The following is a 23,482-nucleotide window of genomic DNA, read 5'->3' as shown; positions in this document are numbered from 1 at the left end:
TGAAAAAAGGTGCAGAAACGATAAGTCACCTTTCATTAATTCATTCATTTTCCTTCGGATTAACTATGCATTTAAACGGGGCTTCAGCACCAACGCTTGACCGAGGGCGTGTCTGAAGTCATGGCAGCATCAGCCAATGAAATTAGTCCGCAATCTGCTACTCTCTGAGCTGGTGTATTTGCATAAAGCGCTTTAATTGGTTGATACTTCCGTTGACGCGTGCAACAAATTTAATCACAAGGTAAACACAAAACAAAAGTTTCCATCTGGAGCTCCTTTATGGGACTAGACACATGTAAACACTCACTCCATCTGGCTCGTGGCTATGATGAGAGGGGGTTGGGGTTGTGTTGTGGACGAAAGTGAAGAGGGTTGGGGAGTCGCGGAAGAAAATGAAAGTGAACAGGGGGCAGGGAAGGAGGGCGGCTGAGGAAAGGGAATTGGTTAAATCAGGTGCTGGATCAGATTTCAAAGGAGCCGGATCCGGATTCAGTGTGCTCCAGCACAAATTAAGCCCTGGCGACCGCACAAAGGCCGCACTGTACCATACATGAGCGGTTTGCGCAGAAGTATAAATCAGCCTTAAGTCCCTTATTTATCAGGGGTCGCCACAGTGAAATGAACCATCAACTTATCCAGTATATGCTTTATGCAGCGGATGACCTACCAGCTGCAACCAAGTACTGGGAAACACTCATACACTCATTCACACTCATACACTACGGCCAATTTAGCTTATTTAATTCAACTATAGCGCATGTCTTTGGACTATTGGGGGAAACCGGAGCAACCAGAGAAAAACCCACATGAACTCCACACAGAAACGCCAATTGACCCAGCCAGGGCTCGAACTAGCAACCTTCTTGCTGTGAGGATCACCACTAAGCCACTGTGCCGCCTATTAGTCAATTTATTCTTTGAATATTAGCAGATTTAAGTCTGAATTCAGCTTCAGAAACAGACAGATTGTCAGTAGGTTCAATGAGAGCTGAAAGACAGACAGACGAGAAGTTTTCACAGTATTCTGAGAAAGTAAAACTAAATGGCTGAACAAAGTTGTTGCAAAGTTGTTCAAACTACGCATTTGGGTGAGGAAGTGGCGCAGTAGGTAGTGCTGTTGCCTCACAGCAAGAAGGTCGCTGGGTTGCTGGTTCGAACCTCAGCTCAGTTGGCGCGTGGGTTTCCTCCGGGTGCACCGGTTTCCCCTACAGTACAAAGACATGCGGTACAGGTAAATTGGGTAGGCTAAATTGTCCATAATGTATGAGTGTATGTGTGTGTGTGTGTCTGTGTGGATGTTTCCCAGAGCTGGGTTGCGGCTGGAAGGGCATCCGCTGCGTAAAAACTTGCTGGATAAGTTGGCGGTTCATTCCGCTGTGGCGACCCCAAATAAATAAAGGGACTAAGCCGACAAGAAAATGAATGAATGAATGAATGAATGAAACTACGCATTTAAAAAGAGTTGAAATAACACAATTAAAAAAATTTTTTGAGGAAACAACAAAATAGTTTTACGTTCAACCCCTTAGGTTTGTAAAAACTAATAAGTTTACTTGATTTATTTGTGTTGGAACAACAATAAGGAATTGTTTTTAACCCTGCATCTTTAACAGTGAAAACATTGTTTCAAAAACATCCCCTTCATGTAAGAGAAAAATGTTGAAAAACGTAAAATAGACTCGGCAGATCTTCTTAATAAAGCTATTCGCGTTTCTCAGAAACTTCTTGAACTCACTTCAAATTCTCACAAATATTTAGAGAGCCTACATTCACCGACAGCGACTATTTTTAAGCAAGTTTACAATAATTACCTCTACAAAGAGAGATCTGCAATAAAAAACCTACAGCATAACATTTCTGGCAGTAATGCTTAAATCGTTGACAAGAACTAACTTGCCTGAAAGTTATTTCAGAAAGCGAGCAAAAAGAAGTTCACATCAACAGATAAAAATCCCCGCTGATGCCAAAAAATGTGCTACTGCCGTGTGTGATCTCCAGAAGAGTCTGTGATGTGGCAACCGGAGAGCAGTTGAAAGACTGCGGGGGGAAAAAAACACATCCAATTTGTCTCACTTCTCGTCTTCCAAGGGGACGTTTTCTTCTTTCAAAAGCAGCAGCTTGAACCCTCCTCGTTATTGTGTGACAAGAGCCATGAAACAATTATTCTCTTACAAAAGCATTCCTGTTCGGAGAAAACCTCCCAGCTCTATTTTTCTATTGTTGTTCTGTTTTTTTAATCATGTTGTCTGACTGCAGGCGATGGAATTACTGCTGAAAACAGACAGCGTTTGTAAACAGGTGAGGTGGACTGAAGTGTATAAATTACCAGAGGAATCGCTTTTCACGACATGTTTTCAATTCCACAGAAAGTTAAAACAAGAAAAAGTCTTATTTATTTTTCTGGCATTTTTTGTAATGCAAAGTTATAGCACTTAATAACCAAGAGAAATTATAAATGTCACTGTAAAGGCAAACAGAAAAGTTTCTGAAGAAACATTGTGAAGGGTGCTTTTCTGAGCAAAAGTCTCTACACTGTAAAAAAAAAATTATTGGCCAATTAGTTATCACAACTTAGTATTTTGAGTTAAAGGGCACCTATTTTACCCCTTTTACAAGATGCAAGATAAGCCTTTGGTGTCTCCAGAATGTGTCTGTAAAGTTTCAGCTCAAAATTCTTATCAGATTATTTATTATAGCCTCCAGAATATGCCAATTTTGGCCTCGGACTACATTGTAGCTGTTTTTGTGGCTTGTGACTTAAAATGCAAATTAGCTGCTTCTCCATGCCCACCGCTCCCATGTGCATGTCTGCTTCTCATCATGTGTTATGTCAGATAAACAGCACAGTGATAGAGACAGACTCGAATGAAGCTAAAATACAGCTCATTAGTCAAAAAAATTCCACGTTAGTTTATTTTATGTATTTGTGGTGGAGTTTATTCAAATATTTCTGAAATGATGAGTCTCACACAAATGCCGTTTGCAGCACACACACACACACACACACACACACACACACACGCATGCACACACACGCATGCACACACACGCACGCACGCACACGCACGCACGCACACGCACGCACACACACGCACGCACGCACGCACGCACACACACATGCACGCACGCACACACACACGCACACACACGCACGCACACACACGCACGCACACACACGCATGCACACACACGCATGCACACACACGCACGCACGCACACGCACGCACGCACGCACACACACACGCACACACACATATGCATGTTTACTGAAACCTAGTGGCCGTGGTAATTACAGTGGTTAAGAATTAGATAGCGATTTTACTGTCTTTATTACAAACATGCTCTGTTTTAAAAAAGTTTTAGGCTGTACTCACACTAGGTACAGTTGCCTCAAACCGGGCCAAAGCACGCTTGTCCCCCCTCCCGTCTCCCCCTACGGCCCGCGCTCACACCACAAACGGGCTTCGGCACGCTTACGTCATGCGCTGGTTCAGTGAGAAGCGCTCTCTCACTCAGCAGCACAGTGGAGATTTCTCTAGTTATATCGTTTCAGTCGTTTGACATGCAGTCAAATATTTCGCCAAACAGTCCTTAGGGATGCGGAGACACGCAGTCAGATATTTCGCCGAACAGATCCGCCACTTTTGGCGCTCATAAACAGTCATAAAGCTCTCGTGCTGAAGGCGCGCAGCTGTCGTGCAGTGAGGGGTTTGCGTCTTTAATAAACTACGGCAGTTTGCGTTCACTGAACAGTAAGAATTATTAATAAATCCATATGAAACAGTGCCTTAAAAGTCATGTCTCGCTTTCAGTTTCGGGCTTTGGCGCGTTTTGCACTCACACACAAGCGTACCGCGCCAAAGCCCAAGTGAACCGGGCTCAGGCACACCTCTTCCAACCGGGCCAGGGCCGGCCAAGTGTACCGTGCTTGAGCCCGATTCAGCGCACTCACACTTCTCAAACGATCCGGGAAACGGGCCTGGGCACGGTACGGATGGCATAGTGTGAGTAGGCCCTATATATATATATTAAAAAAAATCACAGAGAGTTGTCACAATTTTTTTAATTCCAGTTTATTTGCAAAAAAAATTCTGTAGACATATGTACATGTTATTATAAAAAGATGGCGCCTGTCAATCAATTCAGTGGGTAGGGAAAACCGCACTCCCACGTCCTGTTGTGTTGGGCCTCAAAATCACTGGGATTTGGGTCCTATTTTAACGTCAGGAATTTTTTTTAATGAAATTTGTTGGGTTATATCACTCCAGTATGACTGTGGACACACTATTAGAGCTGAAGATCTTTGCCCAAACCCGACGGTACCCGTCAGTGGGTTCGAGTTTAATTTCTATCATTTTAGACAGGGTCGGGTCAGGCTTGGCTTGCACAGTAAAGGAACAGTCATGTGATGCATTTCGATTAGCGCGAGAAAGTAATTAAATTGTTTGTTACAACATTAAATTCCCTCCCTGCAAATGTGAAACAAAAGATGACGGAGAAGTCAAAAAGAATGAAGTTTGACTGCAGTCAGGCCAGCCACTAGTTCAGAAAGAACCAGTCATTCTAGCCACAAAGGTATTTCAGCGGTCACTTATACACTGCGTATTATGGTAGAGCGCTAAACAGAAAGCTGACAGGGAAGATGACGAGGCCACTTGCTACATTGAAACCGCTGTCATGGAAAATTAAATGGATGTTCTTGGTGGTAAAAGATGAACAAACAATCCTACCCAAAAGTTGCAAAATTAGCCAGATCAGAACTATGCGTCTCGGCACGTAGCAGCAGCAGTGAAAGGGTGTTTGTTGCTGCTGGATGCACCATCCTGAGCGCAGGACTGCGCTAAAGCCATTTACAGTGAATTCAATAATGTTCCTCCACAAAAAACACGTAGCTTAATCTTGGTGAGTAAAGGGATTTTTAAATTATAAATAAATATTAATTAAACCATAAAATCATAATGTAGACAGAGTACACAGGCTAATGTTGGCATTAGGCTATTCTTTTAATATTCAGCTTCACCATCGCCTTAATGCCAGATTGTGAAGAGAAGTGGCGAAACAAATCTCGCAGATCCTTCATCTTAATTTCATTATTGCCAAATACCTGTCATAATTTAGAATTTATTTTAATATATTTGTTAGGAAAGACTTATTTTTATTGGTGTGTTGGCCAATTTAAAGGCTAAGTGTATTTACCTAGGCCTATTTGGAGTGCTGAGATGTTACGATCTTACAGAAGACTTATTTTATTTCTTTGTTCCGACTTCCAAGTGGCCTATAGCCTGTGTTTGTTACTGATAAATTATGTTAAAACATATAAATGACTCGTTCGTAAAAAAAAAAAAAAAAAAGGAAAAAGAGGTGTGTGCCTGTGCACATTTGACTAATGTTGCGCTATAAACGAGTTCAGGCTTTATAAATTTGTCAATCAAAACTAATTTTTATGGCCCGATTACAGCTCTACACACTATACCTACAGACAGTTCTGTACAAACAGCTTACATTAGTTGATCATATGGTGCCCTTTAAGTTAACTTATCTGGGTTGAATATGTTAACAACTTATAAATTAAAGTCGTTTTTTGGATGAACTTGGCTGAACTCATATTAGTTAACTGCTTTAAATGGTACAAATATATGCAAATGAAAATAAATGAATTAAATAAATCCACTTTAAAATTGTAATCATATATCGAAAAAACAATGTTTTTTATAGTGCACAATGATTCTAAGATGTTCTGTAAGTAAAAACTCCATTCGTTTTCTCCATAGTGAAACAGATTTTTAACAACAACAGCAATAAACATTTATAGGCAGGTCTGCTGTGAGCTCTGAGGCTCTTAATATATTTTATTACACAGCTCTCTGGAATACTTGATTCTTATTGGTCAGTCATAACATTCCAAGGTATGTCATTTGTGTTTCTGTCAGTTTTGTGTTTAATTAAAGAAGTAATAAACTATTATGGTTCAGAACAATTACTAAGTTTCACTTTTTGTGCCAAGGAGCCATGTTATAAGTGAGCTAATGCACATTAAGGCAGTTGTTTTTGCAAAATAATACCCTTCATTTTTTTTTTACAACCATGCTATAACTTACATGCGATAAATGCTATATTGCAATAACAACCGCATGGATGTACATTATCCCTTATATATGCTGTCAAACGCATATTACATGACAGCCACTACATGAACGCCCACAAACTTGTAAAAACTTGTGCTCTCATTTTAGGAGGAGATTTGACATTAAAAACAATTGGGGAATCAGGACAGATCATCACTTCAGAAGACCAGCGTGATTGGAGGAGGAATTATTCAGAGAACACGTAAACAGCCATAAATGAGGTTGGTGTCGTGATCTAGTTCTCTTCGAGTAAGCATGTGCATTAGATTGGGCTATCTGAAAATTGCAGATTGTGTGTGATTCAATAATTTAGAAATAAAACTTGAGGCTGTTGTTTAATTTTATTCAACCCAGGCTCATTGCGGATATGTACCCAGGTCTGCATTTCTGGGAACAGCGAAATACGTAAGAGAAGCCATGTACGCTTTTTGATGATTTCAGATTTCTCTCTTGTGTCCTCTTCTCATGGTGCATTATACACTTCAGCCAGCCAGGCTAGCTTGATGTTGACTGACAGATGAACTGACCCCGACACCCTCTTCCTTAAACCAAACAGATAGTGTTTTCAAAAGAAATCCAGAAAAAAAAGAAAGATTTTTTCCACAATACCCACATTTTCAGCCTGTTGTTTATATATTTATTTTTTATATAGTTTTTCCTGGTTTCTGAAACTGTTCTCCACCACACTCAAACCCCTTTGTCACGCTCAACTCAGCTTCGTGTCCCAACTCTGCAAACATACGCAACGAGCTACTAGGCAAACTGGTAACACCGGAAAAGCTGCCCATACTGAGGCAAGTGGTCATCTGTAGGGCTGCACAATTAATCAAAAAAAGATCTCGATTCGACCCTACTCAAGATATTAATTTAGCTTTTCTACAATTTAGCCAATTATATTTTCAAGGTAAGGAGAGAAGAGTAAAACTGTGTCAGTAAAACTAGCCTATATAATGTTGAATATATTGCAAGAAGGTATCTGATAATGACAAATGTCTCATTTTACCAGTGAAAACAAATGATCTAATAATGCTGTCAATGACAAATGACAAGCACGTCTCAAACATAATAATTTAACTTAAGAATAGTTCTATTCTGATGTCATCATTTTACTGTGAATTAACAAACAGGACATATCGAAAGTCTGTTTAAGTCCAACATAATGACTATACAAAACTTTGCATTTTAACCAACAGTATACCTACACATAGGCCTGTTATTATTATTATTATTATTGTTTTACCATATGTTTGACAATTAACAATAGCCCCTTTCACACATACAGACCTTTCCGGAACATTACCGGCAATTTTTTGGAAAGGTTGTATGTGTGAACAGGCCCTTTTTGAAAATACCGGTAAATTCGTTCTGGCTAAATTTGTAACATTACCGGTAATTTGCCGAAATGCTGCGCTGTGTAAATGCAGAAGGAAGATTGCCGAAAAGAGCGCGTGCACGTCTAGAACATGCTGACGTAAGACGTCTGCTTTAGCCAATCAAAACAGTCAGACGCATTTACGTCCGCGCGGTTTATGAGAATAAAAGGCTTTGAATATTTTCCCAGACGCATTTAGCTGCTAGAAGTTAGTCAGATAACGTTTATATGTTCTTCTTAATGCCAACTGTGTAAATAATCATCGATAAGATGCTTATGATAAGCCGCTGTTTGTTTACCTTCAAGCTTTGCGTGTGCCAGTGAAACAGCCTGTGAGCTCCTGCACACACACATATTATGAACATCTCGACATGCGAAAGTGATCCTCCATATGTTTTCATCGAAGTTGTTCACAATACTGATCATCCACAGAGTTTGTAATGTAGTCAAATGTTTAAAAATACAAGCGCAGCCATTTTAAGCTCATTTGTGTTGAATAATGTCAGAATTTACTGGTATTTTGGAATGAATGTGTGAACGGTCTTTTCTGGAAAAATTCCGTAACGTCCTCGCCTGTGTGAACAGCGCTTTTTTGAATATACGGGTAAAGCCGTTTTTCCAGATATGTACCGGTATCACTGTGTGAAAAGGGCTAATAATAATTGCCTACCAATATTAACCTTTATTTTACATCTACAGAATCGTGTGAAAATCGTGATCTTGATTTTAAGCAAAAAAAAAAATCATGATTCACAAATTAGCCAGAATCCTGCAGCTCTAGTCAGCTGGTAGTGCGAAAAGAAATAAAGCTGTCAACAGCATCAAACCGGCTCGTAGCAATCAATTTAAAAATGAAATACAGCCAATCGTTCTTCTGGCTACATAATTCGCACTCTTCAGAAATGTAGACAGGGGTACGTATCCACAATGCAGCTGTGTTGATTTTATTGGTGATTCCAAATATGAAATTTAATCATAAGCTTGGCTAACAGTTTTAGAGAATTAGAGGTTTCCCCATTCAAACAGAACGCCTGAGCATACTGCCCGAGAGGCATTTCAAAGAAGGCCATCGAGTGAAATGACTTGCCTTAAAGAAACTCTGGTTCTACTAAGTACATGCCAGAATTTTGCTATAGAGTTGCTATAAAAATGTTTTTTTTATTATGCTGCTAAACCGTTTCTAAGGTGTTGTTTGGTATCTGATATAAAGATGTGTAAGTTATGGCAGACATACTCATGCATCCTGTTGTCTTGAATATGGCGATGAAGAGATATCTTGTCGCTGATGAAGATATTGATGGCGTAGCGCTCAACGCTAGCCTCCTCCTCTTTCTTTTCCTCAGAAGTGAGGGTCAGTCGAGTGGCTCGTCCGTATTCTCCAGGAGCGTTGGAGTCTGGCGGTAGCTTTTCATAAACGGGCCGCAGGAGGTTTTCAGAGTCCTCCTCTTCCTCCTCAATGGGTGGAAGGTCACGGGCCAGGATGTCACGCCGACCATCGTTATCAGCCAGAGATGGAGGTGAAGAACGCACTATGAGGAGGTAGAAGAGCCATAGCAGAGAAAAGAGGAAGCAGACCTTGGCCAGGACAGCCACCTTCCTTGACCAGCGGATCTTCATGTCCTGGCAGCCAGCACCACTAACAGCACCAGTCAAAGAGCATCACGATCCAACCTTGATAAAGGACGAGAGAGGTGAATAAAATGAAAAACAGACTGCAACTATGGCCAAGCAAATGTACTAAGAGCTATGTCAAGGAATAGCACACAAATGTTTGAGTAAATAACTAGACAATTAGTAAAGTGACCTATACTTGACAGAAGCATTGTATATCGTGACTAAGGAATTATATTAAACATTATTTGAAATAATATGAACAATTATTGTTATTATTATTCAACAATTCTGTCTGGTTTTCGAATCTGACTGGCAAATAGCCGTGCAATGTTCTGCAAAAACAGCATCATACAGCCTCTTCATCCTTGTGTATTACTCCAAGCAGAGGAACAAAATCACTATAATTTGACAAGTATTGCAGCTGTTGGGCAACATAATGTACTTTTGAAGTCTTTTTTTAAGCAAAAAAATAATTATTTCAATTGAAACTGCAGTTTATTTATAAGGATAGTGCCTATTTGAAATATTTATAATTTCAAAGATTCAATCCATCAGCAGAAATTGACAGTTGACATTTAGTCACAAGATGGCACCAGAGGCAGTTGTAGATGTGAATAAATGGAGGTAGAAAGTAGTTCATTGTACAAAAGGAGTTTTGCGACTCTTTGTGTTTGATATTAATTTTTATATACACTTTTATGCTGTCGACCTGTTGTATAACATACTGTAATTTCACATGATAAGCAGTGCGTTGTGGCTGTATAGTTGCTGGTGGGACACTAAGACACTCAGCCAGCAGTATCAAGCCAATGCACGCCTCCCACTAGTGCCAATATACAGCTATATCCCACTGCTACAAGCATGCCCGGATTGGCTAATCGGGAGGACCGGGAGAATTTCCGGGTGGGCCGGTCGTTTTTTTTGGCCGTGAGGGCCGGTGTCCCTAGCTGCTTCCACTCTCTGCAGTCGCACATTTTTCATTCGTTTATTTATTTGACCATAGCCTCACACTTTTTATTCATTATTTTGCCACAGCTCCGCTCTTTTTTTTTTTTTTTTTCTTCTCGCAGCCCCGTGAGCAAAATGCAGCCTGCATGATGACGTAACTATTATTCGTCCTCGGCACTTTAATGAATATAAGAATTTGAATAATTAATATTAATGAATATTACACCTGCTCATTTAAAATCAAATGATTCACTGCATTAATAAATCTGACATAACTTGATCAGAAATCTAAAAGGGGGAGAAAAAGGTTATGTTTAATTCCAAACAGTCCACATACATCGCCATTGTGGTCCAGTGGTCAGCACATTGCACTAGGATGCTGCATACCCGAGTTTGAACCTGACTGTTTGGGTTACTAATAAGTGTACATATTTATTTATTTTTTTGTGTGTGACTACCATTACAAAGGACAGGATATCTATAAAGAATTTAGCAAAGAATATATATTCAGATATTGCATTGAGGTAGGCCGGTCTAAGGCTTAAAACTCCAGGGCTTAAAAGGAGTCCTACTTTGGCACTGGCTACGAGTGTGATAAAGATAAAATACTTTTTTTTTTTTTGTAATTTATGTGAACATTTAAAACAATTTCTTAATTTTAGTTTTTACAAAAATCTTAAGCAACACATTTATTTTCAAATTCAATAATAATAATAATAATAATAATAATAATAATAATAATGTTAAAAGTGTTTGGAATAGGTGATAAAAGTGTTTTTAAGCACCAAATCATATCAGAATGATTTCTAAAACATCATGTGACTAAATTTGGTTTATTACAAGAATAAATATAATTTTAAAAATTTTAATATTTCACAACATCACAGTTTTTTACAGTATTTTTTAATTAAAGGATGTTTTACATTAGTTTTTAATGATAGTCTACATTTATTGTACATATCCATGACCTATATTTTATGTAAATAATTATACATAATGCATAAGAAACTCACATGAGACTTCTTCATTTGGTTTTCTTTTTTTCCAAACATTCAACAAATACAGTTTTGGGCATTAATATTTCTACATCTAGATTAGGCATGGGCCAGTATAAGTTTTCAACGGAATCACAATATTGTGATTGCTGCTCTAAAATATATTATTTTTAAATATCTACAGGCACAATTTATTTTATTTTAAGAAACATTTATAAATTTTGGAACAGTAAAGATGTCAGGCTAAATAGTTAAATTAAATGATTAACCTTTGCTCTCTTCATTACTTTCAAAAACACAGATTTCTTTACAACACATAAAAAATACATTAAAAACCTTACATATACTTTGGAAATGATATGAAAGAACATTTTAGTGGTATTAAAACCTTGACTTTTCCAAACCACGGTAAACCTTAAAACCAGTTATCGTCCCATGCCTAATCTAGATTTCCACATCTACATCATTTATACATTTTAATCTAAATCTACAACATACAACAAAAGCAATTTACAGTAATTAAAGGATAAGCAGTTCCGTTATCATAAATGGAAACAATCTAAAAAAAAAAAAGTGGCAGATTAAGTTATTCAGAAGCCCCGTTTATACTTTTTAATCCCGGTTTGTTTTGACCCAAGTCTCGTTCTGACAAGCTGCTCCAATCACTGACACTGAATTAGAGGGTCTGAATACAGGCGGTCCATCATCAGCTGAGGGTAACAGAGTAATCGCATAATTGAGCTGCATTAATATTTCAGCAGGCAGGGATTTAGCTGAACAGTGGTCATGATAGACAGACAGCCGGAGACAGTAATCTCACTCCTCAATCACAACACTTCAACCTTTTAACCCCATTTAATGTTGAATGTTGCTTACGCACATGTATATGCCCAACAAAACCGTACAACAAATAATCTAAATGGACCATAATTGTGCTTTGAATATTTGTGAGTCTGTGGTTTAAATGTTTGGCATGCTTAACAACTCTGTGAATGTGTAAAAAAGCAAATGAAAAGAGGGGAAGGGACTTGTGAAAACAAGCTAAGAACATTCTGAATAGATACAGCTAGATGTTATAAATATCCATTGGCTTGTTTAAAATCACTTTCAGTTCTCTGTGCTCTTTAAAAATAGTAACACGCATATAGGTTTAACTCTACATCTAATGTTGAAACCATATGCCTTCCTGATATGAAACATTAAGACAATTATACGTAGTCATAAATATAAGCATGTAATTGGTCATTTAAAAAACATCATTGTTGGACGAATTATATACCAAATTCAGTGTTTTTATTATACACATTTTTAGGCCTGTCACGATTAGGAATTTTTATTGTCCAATATTGTCACAGAAATTGTTGCGATAAGCGATACTATTGTCATTTTGAGATCATTTTATGCCACCGATTAATTATAATTATTATATAAACATATTAATAATGCTAATAGCCATAAACACTTTAAAATATTTATCACTCTTAAGGTTATTTAGATTCTATAATTTGATTTTAAAAAGGTAAATGTCCTAGTACAGTGGTTCTCAAACTTTTTTCATCAAGTTCCACCTCAGAAAAAAAATTGTCTCTCCAAGTACCACTAAAATTAGCAGTATTGAATTACAGTAGCGTAGTAGGCCCAGTAAAGCAGCTACAACTCTGCACAGTTAAAAAAAAAACGTGGCAGTTTACCTCAGAAATATAGGCTTTATGTCATATATAGCATATTATATACATAATTTTTGATAAATTTTGAAATATATGTAGCATGTACATGACATATGTCATTCCTCTGCGTACCACTAGAAGGAAGCCCGCGTACCACTAGTGGTACACGTACCACAGTTTGAGAACCGCTGTCCTAGTACATATACTATAGGGTACATGCAAAAGTATGCAGAAGGACTTTTAATGCCATGGACTCTATGCCATTACAAAATCGGCACGTTTAGGGTGTTTTTTCTTTAAAAATCAATCTCCACTGGTTGAAGGATATCCGATATAAAGTGGGTCTCAGATTGTACAATAAGCACTGCATTAAATCACATTTCTCTCTGCCATGTCTTTAGAATATGAACATTTTTTTAACCCAGTATATTCAATGGAGCTTCTGCGCTAGCATCCTAATCCTGACGGGCGCGTATGTGTAAACGTCTTTTCATCTGATTTTACGCTTGAGCAAATAAATAAACGTTGAAGATTATTTAACTGATCATATTTTAATTACATTACAACATCGATGCTGTAAAAGGAACCGTATAAAATGGTTAAAAGTCACATTAACCGTTCACCAGAAGTATATCAAATTGGAAGGAAACACTAGCTCTGCAAATACCCTATTAAAGCTGCAATATGTAAGTTTGACACCCAGTGGTTGAACTAGGCATTGCATTCCAGGATCAAAACAAACGCAAGCGCAGGTTGCCAGATTGAAGACCAACAAGGCTGATTTAAATCATGTTTTAAATAAAAGCAACAGCACGAATATTTTCCATAATTAAAGCAGTTTCTGTTTTAACCAACTCCTGGAACTGATGTATTGAAACGGCTTTTATTTCTTGCAGTTAAACAACAGACAACTGACAATGATCACCTCAGGTACTTATGTGCTTTATTTAGTGTTAAATGCTAATAATATGACTTTAAATGCCATTTTACAGGACATTTATTGCCATACTACAAAAAGCAGCAGCAGATTGAAAATTAAAATAAACCATTTGAAATTAAACTTTAGATCTGACTCAAAACCAACACATATTGATTCAGTATCTACATTTATTTATGTTAAAGAGGTTTAATATGTATTATTTAGATAAACCTTACTATTTCATGAGTAAATGCATATTGTGTGCTTCTGAATAGCTGTATTTAAATTTCTGTCATGTTTCGTCTGGTGCAAACAGCCAAATTTCTTATCACTGCAAATCTCCTCACGTTAGTGTGTTGTTAGGACATGGGGTTACAATGTAACTTGCTCACCGAATAGATAAATCGATATATTGATTATTGTGACAGGCCTACATATTTTTGACCTATACAAAACACTAAAGTTGGCTTAAAAACTGTTTTTTAAATATTTTTTCACATAAAAGTTTGATTAAAAAGAAAACTTTTTTTAACAAAAAAAATTATCAAATGCATTTATTTATCTATTTATTGTAACAGGTATACATGCTTTTATGCTCACATAACACATCGGATCTGTTATAGTTCAATAGCTTGCCATGTACGTCGGCAGATTTGAGATGAGGAGAGTAGTTGACCATGATGACGAGGTACGTGTCCGGTGAAGAACGGTTCCAGAAAGCAGGTAAGTCAAAAACAGAATCCAAAAAATAAACTAAACAAGTAAATTGCAGGGTGAGAATGTGGTAAAATCTGACAATGTATTCAAAACCAGGCGAGGGCTTTTCTTTTTCTAGATTTCTTTTTAAAACTGTCAGCTAGGTTTAGGGAAGTGGGTGGGCAGGTCAATCTGTGCTTTTGAAAACACAATTGGTTTGGTTTATGGAAGGAGGAGGGTGGGTCAGTCGATAGGTCAATCAGTCAGTCGACAGCAGCCTCTGGTGGATTTACGAGAGAAGAGCAAGTACTAATGGTGAGAGAGATTTGAGATCTCAAAAAGCATAAAAAGTGGCCTCTGGTGGATTTGCAAAACCACTTAGCTCCTGTGACGTATTTGACGCTCTCCAAAAATATATATAGGGGTATGTTTTCAGAATAGAATAGAATAGAATAGAGAATAGAGTCTAGATTGATTATTCATGTTGTTTTGTTAGAAATTAGTATGTTTAAAAAAAAGTATCTAATTTATTTGAAATCTACTTACAATTAACTGTATGTTGAATTAAATTCCTTTCCATTGTTGATAACTATATGGTAATTATCATATTAGGTGTTCTTATCAATTTTACACAATTATATACTATATTAGGAAGTATATACAGTGGCGTAGCGCAAAATGCGGAGGCCCCCCTGCAGGGATCACCGACGGGGCCCCCAGTTGAAGGCGCAGGGGGGGGGGGGGGGGGGGGGGTGATATACACATAGATATAAACATATACACATATGTCTATGATCGGGAGTTTTCCTGGATGTTAGTATGCATTTTTTTTAATGATGAAAATTTTTATTTGACATCACTTTTCTACATTGATGGATCACTTATCGCACGGGCATTCCTGACAAAAAGCTTGTGTTTGTGTTTATGTAAATGTACTATTCACTCTCCCTGTTAAATTTGATCTAATCGTGTGCTGAAATACACCTCCTCTCCTGCTTTCACTTCTCATACTGACGGAGGGAGCGATTTGTTTGTGAATGAATCTCCGTTATGAACGACTCGTTCCCTAGCCGACAATAATACAAGTTTCTGGCACCACAGTATTTCTTTGTCATATTTCTTTTGCATTGTTTGCTGATTTATTCAACAAACCTAGCATAAACCGAGTGTTTAGTGCGAGTTAGTGCTACTTTGCCTTTTGGTGAATGCAGTAAGTGACTATAGCTATTATTATCAATAACGTGACCTGATTAGCACAAATTTCAAAACATACAAAAACGTAAAAAACTTAATCCTTTGTGCTTTGTTTTCTTTGTTTGCTCGTTACTACATTCGTAGACAGCGCTAAAGTCCCGCATCTTCACGTAATAACACTGTCTTGACTAGTGCGGTTGAATGACATTTGTCCTGGGAGCACTGTACCAATGTGGCGGTGCTATAGACGCATGCTCAGGGTCCCTATGCCATATCTAGTGTATATATCTATGTCACAAATTGAGGAGCGGGGAAAGGAGGCGGAGTGGCGTGACAACGCGGGGAATCCTTCACAAACTGAGGAGCGATCACAAACCGAAAGTGGCGAGAGCGTCAAAGTAGCCAGAAGTCATTCATTTTTTAACGAGACACGGCGGCGAGAAACAGCGGCGCGTCTTCATTGGCTATGACGCGGTTCGGCGGCAAGCAATCAGAATGAAGTAGTCCACCGCCTGAGCGGAGTTCAGAGAACACAGACCTGTAAACTTTGGTTCCGACCACAGTTGTTCCCAAGAGTTTGATTATTGCGGTTCCTGGATTTTCAATTATTAAAAATCGCGACGACGTGGGGCCCCCTAATCACGCGGGGCCCCCCCGCGGTGCGTGCCCTGCGGGCCCGTCCGCTACGCCACTGAGTATATATTATGTTTGTTTAGTAGTTCAAGTGCAATTTAAATAATACAAATTTAAATAATAAAATGCAGTATCAGAATGGTAATAACATGGTAACATTCAAACTTTAGAAGTTTTCCGCATTCACTCTTTATTTAGAAGTTGCTGATGAGATAAAATATAGTTTATTTAAAATATATAAAGTTCTGACTGTTAATAATGAAAAGAATAGCACACAGATTGTGAATGCCCTATGAAGGTTAATGCAGCTTCCAAAATGATGAGCATGTCTTTATAAAAGAGTGTTTTCTTTGCTGCTTTAATCTATAAAAGATGTAGCTTTCCCTTTCCAATAGACTGGTCACAAGCCAAGGGACAAAAAGCTTTCTGGAATTACAAAATGTAGAGGTCTTTGAAAGCAACCCTTGACTGGGCACCCATAAAAACTTCCGAACTAAACCTGATAGGCTGGATGGATGTGGGAAAGCTGAGGAACTTTACCTTTGTGGCATAGCTAGCTTTAAATTAGAAGGTTCGGCGGTTTAAAAACTGGTTTTGTAAGGAAATGTGTCTTGAAGAAATAGTTCGTCATGATACACAATATAAAGAAATATGCAGCAGAAAGTCTAAGCTATTATTTTACAAGAAACGAAAGTAGTTTTAGTGAAAAATAGCTTAAGGGTGCCTGTCCACTGAAGCATTTTCCTCAAAAAACGCCCAGCTGTAAATGTTTCTCCAAGTGTCAGAGCATTTTAAAAATGCAGAGCGTTCAGTGCTTAAAACACAGGCTCAGACCCTCACTGCAAACAACTAAAAAATATGCTTGCCTCTGGGAAAAAAAACATTTTGGTGGAGAACTGGACTCGTGCCCTAAGGGTGTGTTCACACTTTTAGTCTGGACTTCTCAGTTTGATGGGACCAAAAAAAAAAAATAGTACAGTTAGTCCTGGTTTGCTTAGTCCTTTTTAAAACAGAATCTAACAAAACAAAACAAAACTTTTATGACAATTTTTGCAATCTGCACTGAAATTATTTTCTGCCTTATGTCCTATGTGAATTCTTGAGGGGTTTTTAGGACCACCTAATTGTTTAATGTTTATTCATTCTTTCATTTAATTTCTTTTCAGCTTAGTCCCTTTATTAATCAGGGGTTGCCACAGCGAAATGAACCGCCAACTTAGCCAGCATATGTTTTATGGAGCAGATGCCCTTCCAGCTGCCACCCAACACTTGGAAACACCCATACAATCTCATTCACACACATACGCTACGGACAATTCAGCTTACCAATTTCATCTATGGCCCATGTTTTTGGACTTGTAGGAGCACCCGGAGGAAACCCAAGTGAAAACGGAGAGAACATGCAAACTCCACACAGAAATGCCAACTGACCCAGCCAAGGCACAAACCAGTGACCTTCTTGCTAGGAGGCGACAGCGCTACCCACTGCGCCACCGCACCACCCAGATTAATGTTCAAACAACCTAAATTTGTAAAAAGCAACAAGTTAACACCCATCACAAATTGATTGTGTGGAACCCAGCATTATTTACAGTGCATGAGAAGTTTATAAAAATGTGCAAAGAAGTCAAAAGTGTGCGTTAGTTATTCAAATAAACCACTAACAGAGCAATTGTGCAGGATTTCACACTGTTAAAACCCAACAGTCAACTTTATCAAATGAAATGAGTGTAGTAAACTCAACATTTACTGAAAGTCAATTCTACTCATTTGAAAAGATTTTTGAACTCAATGTTGAAGGTAATGAGTTAATTAAATACCTCATTACTTCAGCTTAAACAGAGTTCACAGCATTCACATAGATTACTTTAACTCAAATGGTTTGTTGCATTCGGTTTCCTCAAATGGTTTGAGTTACCTTAATGTCTTCTACAGTGCACTTTATTTAAATCAAACCTGCAGAAATTTGTGATTTGTGTGACCTTTCCTCACACAAAACAATCACATGACTTCAGAACACTTTGTTAATAATGCTTGGTTAATACAGGTGTACCTTTATAGTAAGGTTGGGTGATTAATTGCAAACACAAATAAGCAAAGCTGCAATAAGGTATCTTGCACATTCATTCATTCGTTTTCTTGTCGGCTTAGTCCCTTTATTAATCCGGGGTCGCCACAGCAGAATGGACCACCAACTTATCCAGCAAGTTTTTAAGCAGCGGATGCCCTTCCCGCCGCAAACCATCTCTGGGAAAGTATCTTGCACATCTTGTCAGGAAATCAGTCGATTGCTCAGTCAGTCAGTCATTCAGTCAGTCAGTCAAACAGTATGTCGACAGCAGCTTCTGGTGGGTTAACGCGGGAACAGCAGGCGGGAATGGCACTCATGAGAGAAATTTGAGATCTTAAAAAGAATACACAGCGGCCTTTGGGGGATTCACGAAAACAAAAACTGCAAAAAAACATAGCTGGGAAGTATTTCGCGATCTCCAAATTTGTATATAGAGGTACGTTTTCAGAATGAGCCTGGGTTGGTATTTTTACATGCTTTCTAACGGCAGCATTTACAACACAGCTGTAGTTCAATGAGAAGTGAAGAGCTGTCAATATTACAGTACAGTAATCTCGATTTCATTAACATCCAATCAAATTGATTTAAACTTGACTCTGTGTAATAGATGCTGCTCCAACTAAAACCACATGCTAAAAGTGGCTTTACTGAAAAAAAATGTGCATGAAAAATATATTGTGAAAATTTAGTGGTTTTATTTTATTTATTTTTTGGAGCTAAACAGACGTTGGTCAAAATTGACTTCCATTGTGAAAGAGAAGCTAGGACTTAACTTTTCCTTTAGTCCTCCACAAAAGAAAATTTTTGAACAACACGAGATGTAAAAAAATTAAAAGAGTAAAATATTACATAACAGTAATTTTTGATTGTCTGTGTCATTAATAAAAAGAGACAACCAAAACAGCTTGTGTGCAGCCATCTAAGAATAGCTGAATCAGAACACTGTCATTCTGCTGTTTACAGAAAGATGAATGTCGCTACTAGATTAGTATAGAGAGCCAAATCATATGTTATTAACTAGAGCCATTACAGCTCTGAAGCCTCGAAACAATGTGAACATACCAAACATTTCCAATACAACTGACGATTTCATTTAGGAGAGTCATTAGCACCAGCCCATAACTGAACCATCCAGATTTACTTGTCAGACAAGTGCACAACTCTTGCAACTTGTTTCTTTCTATTTGTTCGAATATTAAAGACATGTTTCATAACTATTTTTAAAATAACATCTATTTTACAATAAATAATTGATGATCTTAAACTTTTTCCTTCCATGTGGTCATCACCAAAATTATGACTTTATCGCATGTCTGCCCTCAATTACTAACTGTAGATTAAAATATCTAAAACTTAAGGGAAAAAAAATATTTATCGTTATTTTAATGTCTCACACCCACCTAGACTTGCTGATATTCAAAATTACAATATTAAGACAATGATTTTGTTATCATAGTCATTAAAAAATACTGTTAATAACATTTACATCGTTATATTCACAGTGATGATCGTTTAAGCACCAAATGCTTGAAGACTTGATCGGCTGTTTATTTATAAACAAATATTTTTTATATGGTAATCTGACCTATATGGCCAAGATATAAGCAGAAAATATTCTGTTATTTATATAGGATTGTTAACACTTTGTAGTTTACTTAAAAGGGAAAAAAATATTTTACTTTTTTAAAAAGTGAGTTAAACTGTTGTAAATTGGATCTGACTTAACTTAATTTTTTAATTACATATATAGTTAATTTATTTAATAATTCTTTAATAATTCTAATAGAACGAGTTTACTCTTTTTTAAAGTAGTCAACTAATGATGTTTTACAAAGGAAATTTAAACTGTGAAAAGAATAAACTACTAAGGCATTTATTAACTTTAAATTATGTTAATTTCATAATGTTTAAAATAAATATAAAGCCATATCAAAATAACAGTGTTATTATGTCATGAAGCTAAGTTGTGTTTTACTAACTCACAATAATGTAACACGTAGCCATTTCTCACGGCTATTTTCATTTTACTTTAAAATCCATTTGCAATTTATTTGTTTAAAACATTTGTTTGCTCTGGAACATGATGTATAACAAATTACATGCAAAAAATGTGTGTTCTTCTAAATATGAATGGTTTAATAGGTTTAGCTGGTGGTCACACTGGCAGACTGATTGACCTCAACTTTTTTTTCTGGTTTAGATAACCCATAAGCACAAATTTTATGAGAAAATGGAAGATAAATTGTGTACGATTACAAAATAATAAACAGTACTTAAAAATAATGGGCTATATTTAGACTTTTTTTGTCAAACATCATCAGACGAAACACCAAAGGAGGTACTAAAGTATAATTCAATGGTAGATGTTCTTCAAAAAAAGAAAAAAAGAAAGTATAATTATCCATCCATGTCAACGTATCAAAGCATTTTGTACTAGTAGTAGTTCTGTAACCCTGCTGGAAAGTTAATTTTACCCAGATTACCACACACTATCATTTCACTGGTTTGGGAAAGTACACATTTTGTGAGAAAATGCTTCCAAAAATAATTGTCAAAATAATGGGCTAAAAGTGGATTCTCTCAACTTTAATCACAGATTACATTCATACCAAACAAGCACATGCTCGAATTTAAAGCATGGTTTATGTACCATGATCCCATTCCACAGAAGCTTGAATTACAAGAGCCACATCATCTTTGACTGTATATGACATCATTCAAAAGCATATGCCACATCGAACCACTAACGTTATCAATGTCACTTAAACTTTTTCGAAGTAACCTGATATACACCATTACTTCATAAAGAAACATTAGAAGCACGTGACATCATCAAACTATTAACACAAGTAGGTTGACACAAGTTATAAAATATCAATGTATATTCACATGTAACTGAAGTAAAGTTGGTTTAATATTCACACATTATGACTTTGTCCTAATAGTATAATTTCAGAAAAGTATTCTTAGCAAATTCTAAACAGTGGAATCATATTAGCAGCCAAATAAATAGTGCTAATGTTGTTTTCAGGTCATAGGCTACCTACATGTGATTTCAGACCGAATATTCAAAGTAACTGACTTAAAGTTGATGTATTTTTTAATTATGTATATATTTATTTTACTTAGTTTTAAGAGAACGTGTTTACTCCTTTTTTTAAGTCAACTAATGACGTTTTAAAAAGGTCCTTATAATGGTTACCACGGTAATTTGAATACTCAGTCTGAAATCGCATGTAAGAAAGACTTCAAAGCAACATTAACGTTAGCACTATTTATTTGACAGTGAACAATGTTGTACTTGAATAGTCATTGACTACTAATACGATTTCACTATTTAGAATGAGCAAAAAATACTTCTCTGAACTTATATTATTAAGAAGAAGGTCCAAAGGAATGAATATAAAACCAACTTTACCTCATTTTCAAACTAACTTACCATAGTAAACAATACAAGGAGCGTGTCACAAGTTGTCACTAAACGAATTTCCGAATATAAAACCAACTTTATCTCAATTACTTGTGAAAGTACATTGATATTGTATGACTTATGAGTCAATGTACACACATTACCCAAAAAAGGAACGAAGCGGTGACTTCCCGTGTAAAAAAAACCGAGAGTGAATGGATGACTGACCATCAAAACAATCACCGACTGTCTCAGTGCAGCTCTGACTGACTGATGGCTCGTTATGCAAAACAACTTTCTATCGCATGTACACACTCCTGAGACTCGTGTAACTAAACACCAGATGATCTTACCTGATCTCTTCATGCCGTGCTCTCGGACAGATATAACGCTGAGGAGCAGCTCGTGCCGCTGTCAGCAAACACACATCCTCCTCCGCCTCCTCCTCCTCCTCCTCAAACAACAAACCCGTACAAACGCTCGCGTTAATCGCTTTAAGAAGCTCGAGTCCTTACGAGCGAGCGCTCTTTTGACGGGTTACATGGCTGAAGTAAATGTCACGGATTCGCGTGTTCACTGCAGCGCAGCCCAGGAAGTTTCAGATTTGACAGTCTGGCTGAATTCATAAAGTGAGCCACGTGACCGGAGCATTATGGGAAGGCTGGAGTTCAGTGTGCCTGCGTTTTACAGCTGCACGCTCGAGAGACTGTGTGTGTGCGCGCGCGTGTTGTGTCTCTCTGTATCTGTGTTTTTTTTAAATATCAGGACAATAATAAGTATAATGACAAATTACACCAGTGTTACAAGGAGACAGTAAATTATGAGGACATTGCTGGTGCCATTTGTCTAAATGTGTATACAAATAACTTTTTTTCAGTTTTTTTACTTTTATTTCGAACAGTTTTGTTGTGTATCTCTCTCTCTGTGTTTGTGACTGTGCGATATCAGGACAAAAATGTGTGTAATGACATGGGTATTAAGCCTGGTTTATACTTCTGCGTCCAGTGCCATGACACATGGTGCCTGCCTTGCTGCTCTGTAGTGCACTTATACTTCTTCACGCTGTTTGTGTTGCTCTGCAATAACAGTTCTGAAACGCTAGCTGGCAGTAAGGTTTTTATGTTCCTCTGTATTTAATTTATTCGTTGGTGTTTTGTTTTTTCTGAACGCTACCTTAAGGTACATTAATTGATGTAGAAGTATCTCAAACTTGCTCATTTTGAGGCGGGAACCGGCGGACGTGCAACATCTGTGATCATAAGGTAAACACAAAACAAAATTTCCATCTGGATCTCCTTTATGGGACTCGACACTTGTAACACTCGCTCCAACGGGTCTATGCAACTCTCGCAGTGTTGCCAAATATTTTCAATGAAAAGGCGCTAGAAGTCGCTAGATTACATCATATGTTAATTTGCATATTACTGCCATCATCACGTTTTACCATTAACAGCCTATGGTTAATAAAGGTGTATTTATATTTTCACTACGCTTTATGTAAGCATGTCAATTTAACTAAATGTATTTCTGTTTGAATACAGTATATCATTAGAGATGTGTAGTGAATTTGCAGTAATCTCTCAGACCTAAAAAAAAACTCAGAAAAGTTCTGAAATTGTCATTTAAAAAACTGTGATTGTAAACGAGAAAAGAATAAATCGTCAAATTAAGCTGCTAAAAACAAGGAGAAGCAGATCGGTTTGACTGTTCAAGGGATATACCTTCACACTGCTGGTGCTAAATCATTTGCTGTCGATACGCAAGGGGGTGATCTGCTGTCAGGCTGCAGGTGGGAGAGGCTGCTGTACGAAGACTGGGCAACCTGTCAGTGCTCTGGCA

General features: G+C 37.4%; 1 protein-coding gene across 1 annotated transcript in view; it reads right to left on the bottom strand.

Moving 5' to 3' along the window:
• The window catches only part of poc1bl (POC1 centriolar protein homolog B (Chlamydomonas), like), a 46,351-nt gene extending 24,115 nt beyond the window's left edge, over positions 1–22,236 (bottom strand). Inside the window, 2 exon segments of the mRNA NM_001044778.2 lie at positions 8,732–9,168; positions 21,997–22,236. Of these exon segments, the coding sequence (NP_001038243.2) occupies positions 8,732–9,114 (383 nt within the window). The 5' untranslated portion in view covers positions 9,115–9,168; positions 21,997–22,236.
• Between the last annotated feature and the right edge of the window lie 1,246 nt (positions 22,237–23,482).

This window comes from Danio rerio, chromosome 19 (assembly GCF_049306965.1).
Source record: "Danio rerio strain Tuebingen ecotype United States chromosome 19, GRCz12tu, whole genome shotgun sequence".
Taxonomy (NCBI): domain Eukaryota; kingdom Metazoa; phylum Chordata; class Actinopteri; order Cypriniformes; family Danionidae; genus Danio; species Danio rerio.
This window is presented reverse-complemented; position numbering and strand designations above follow the sequence as displayed.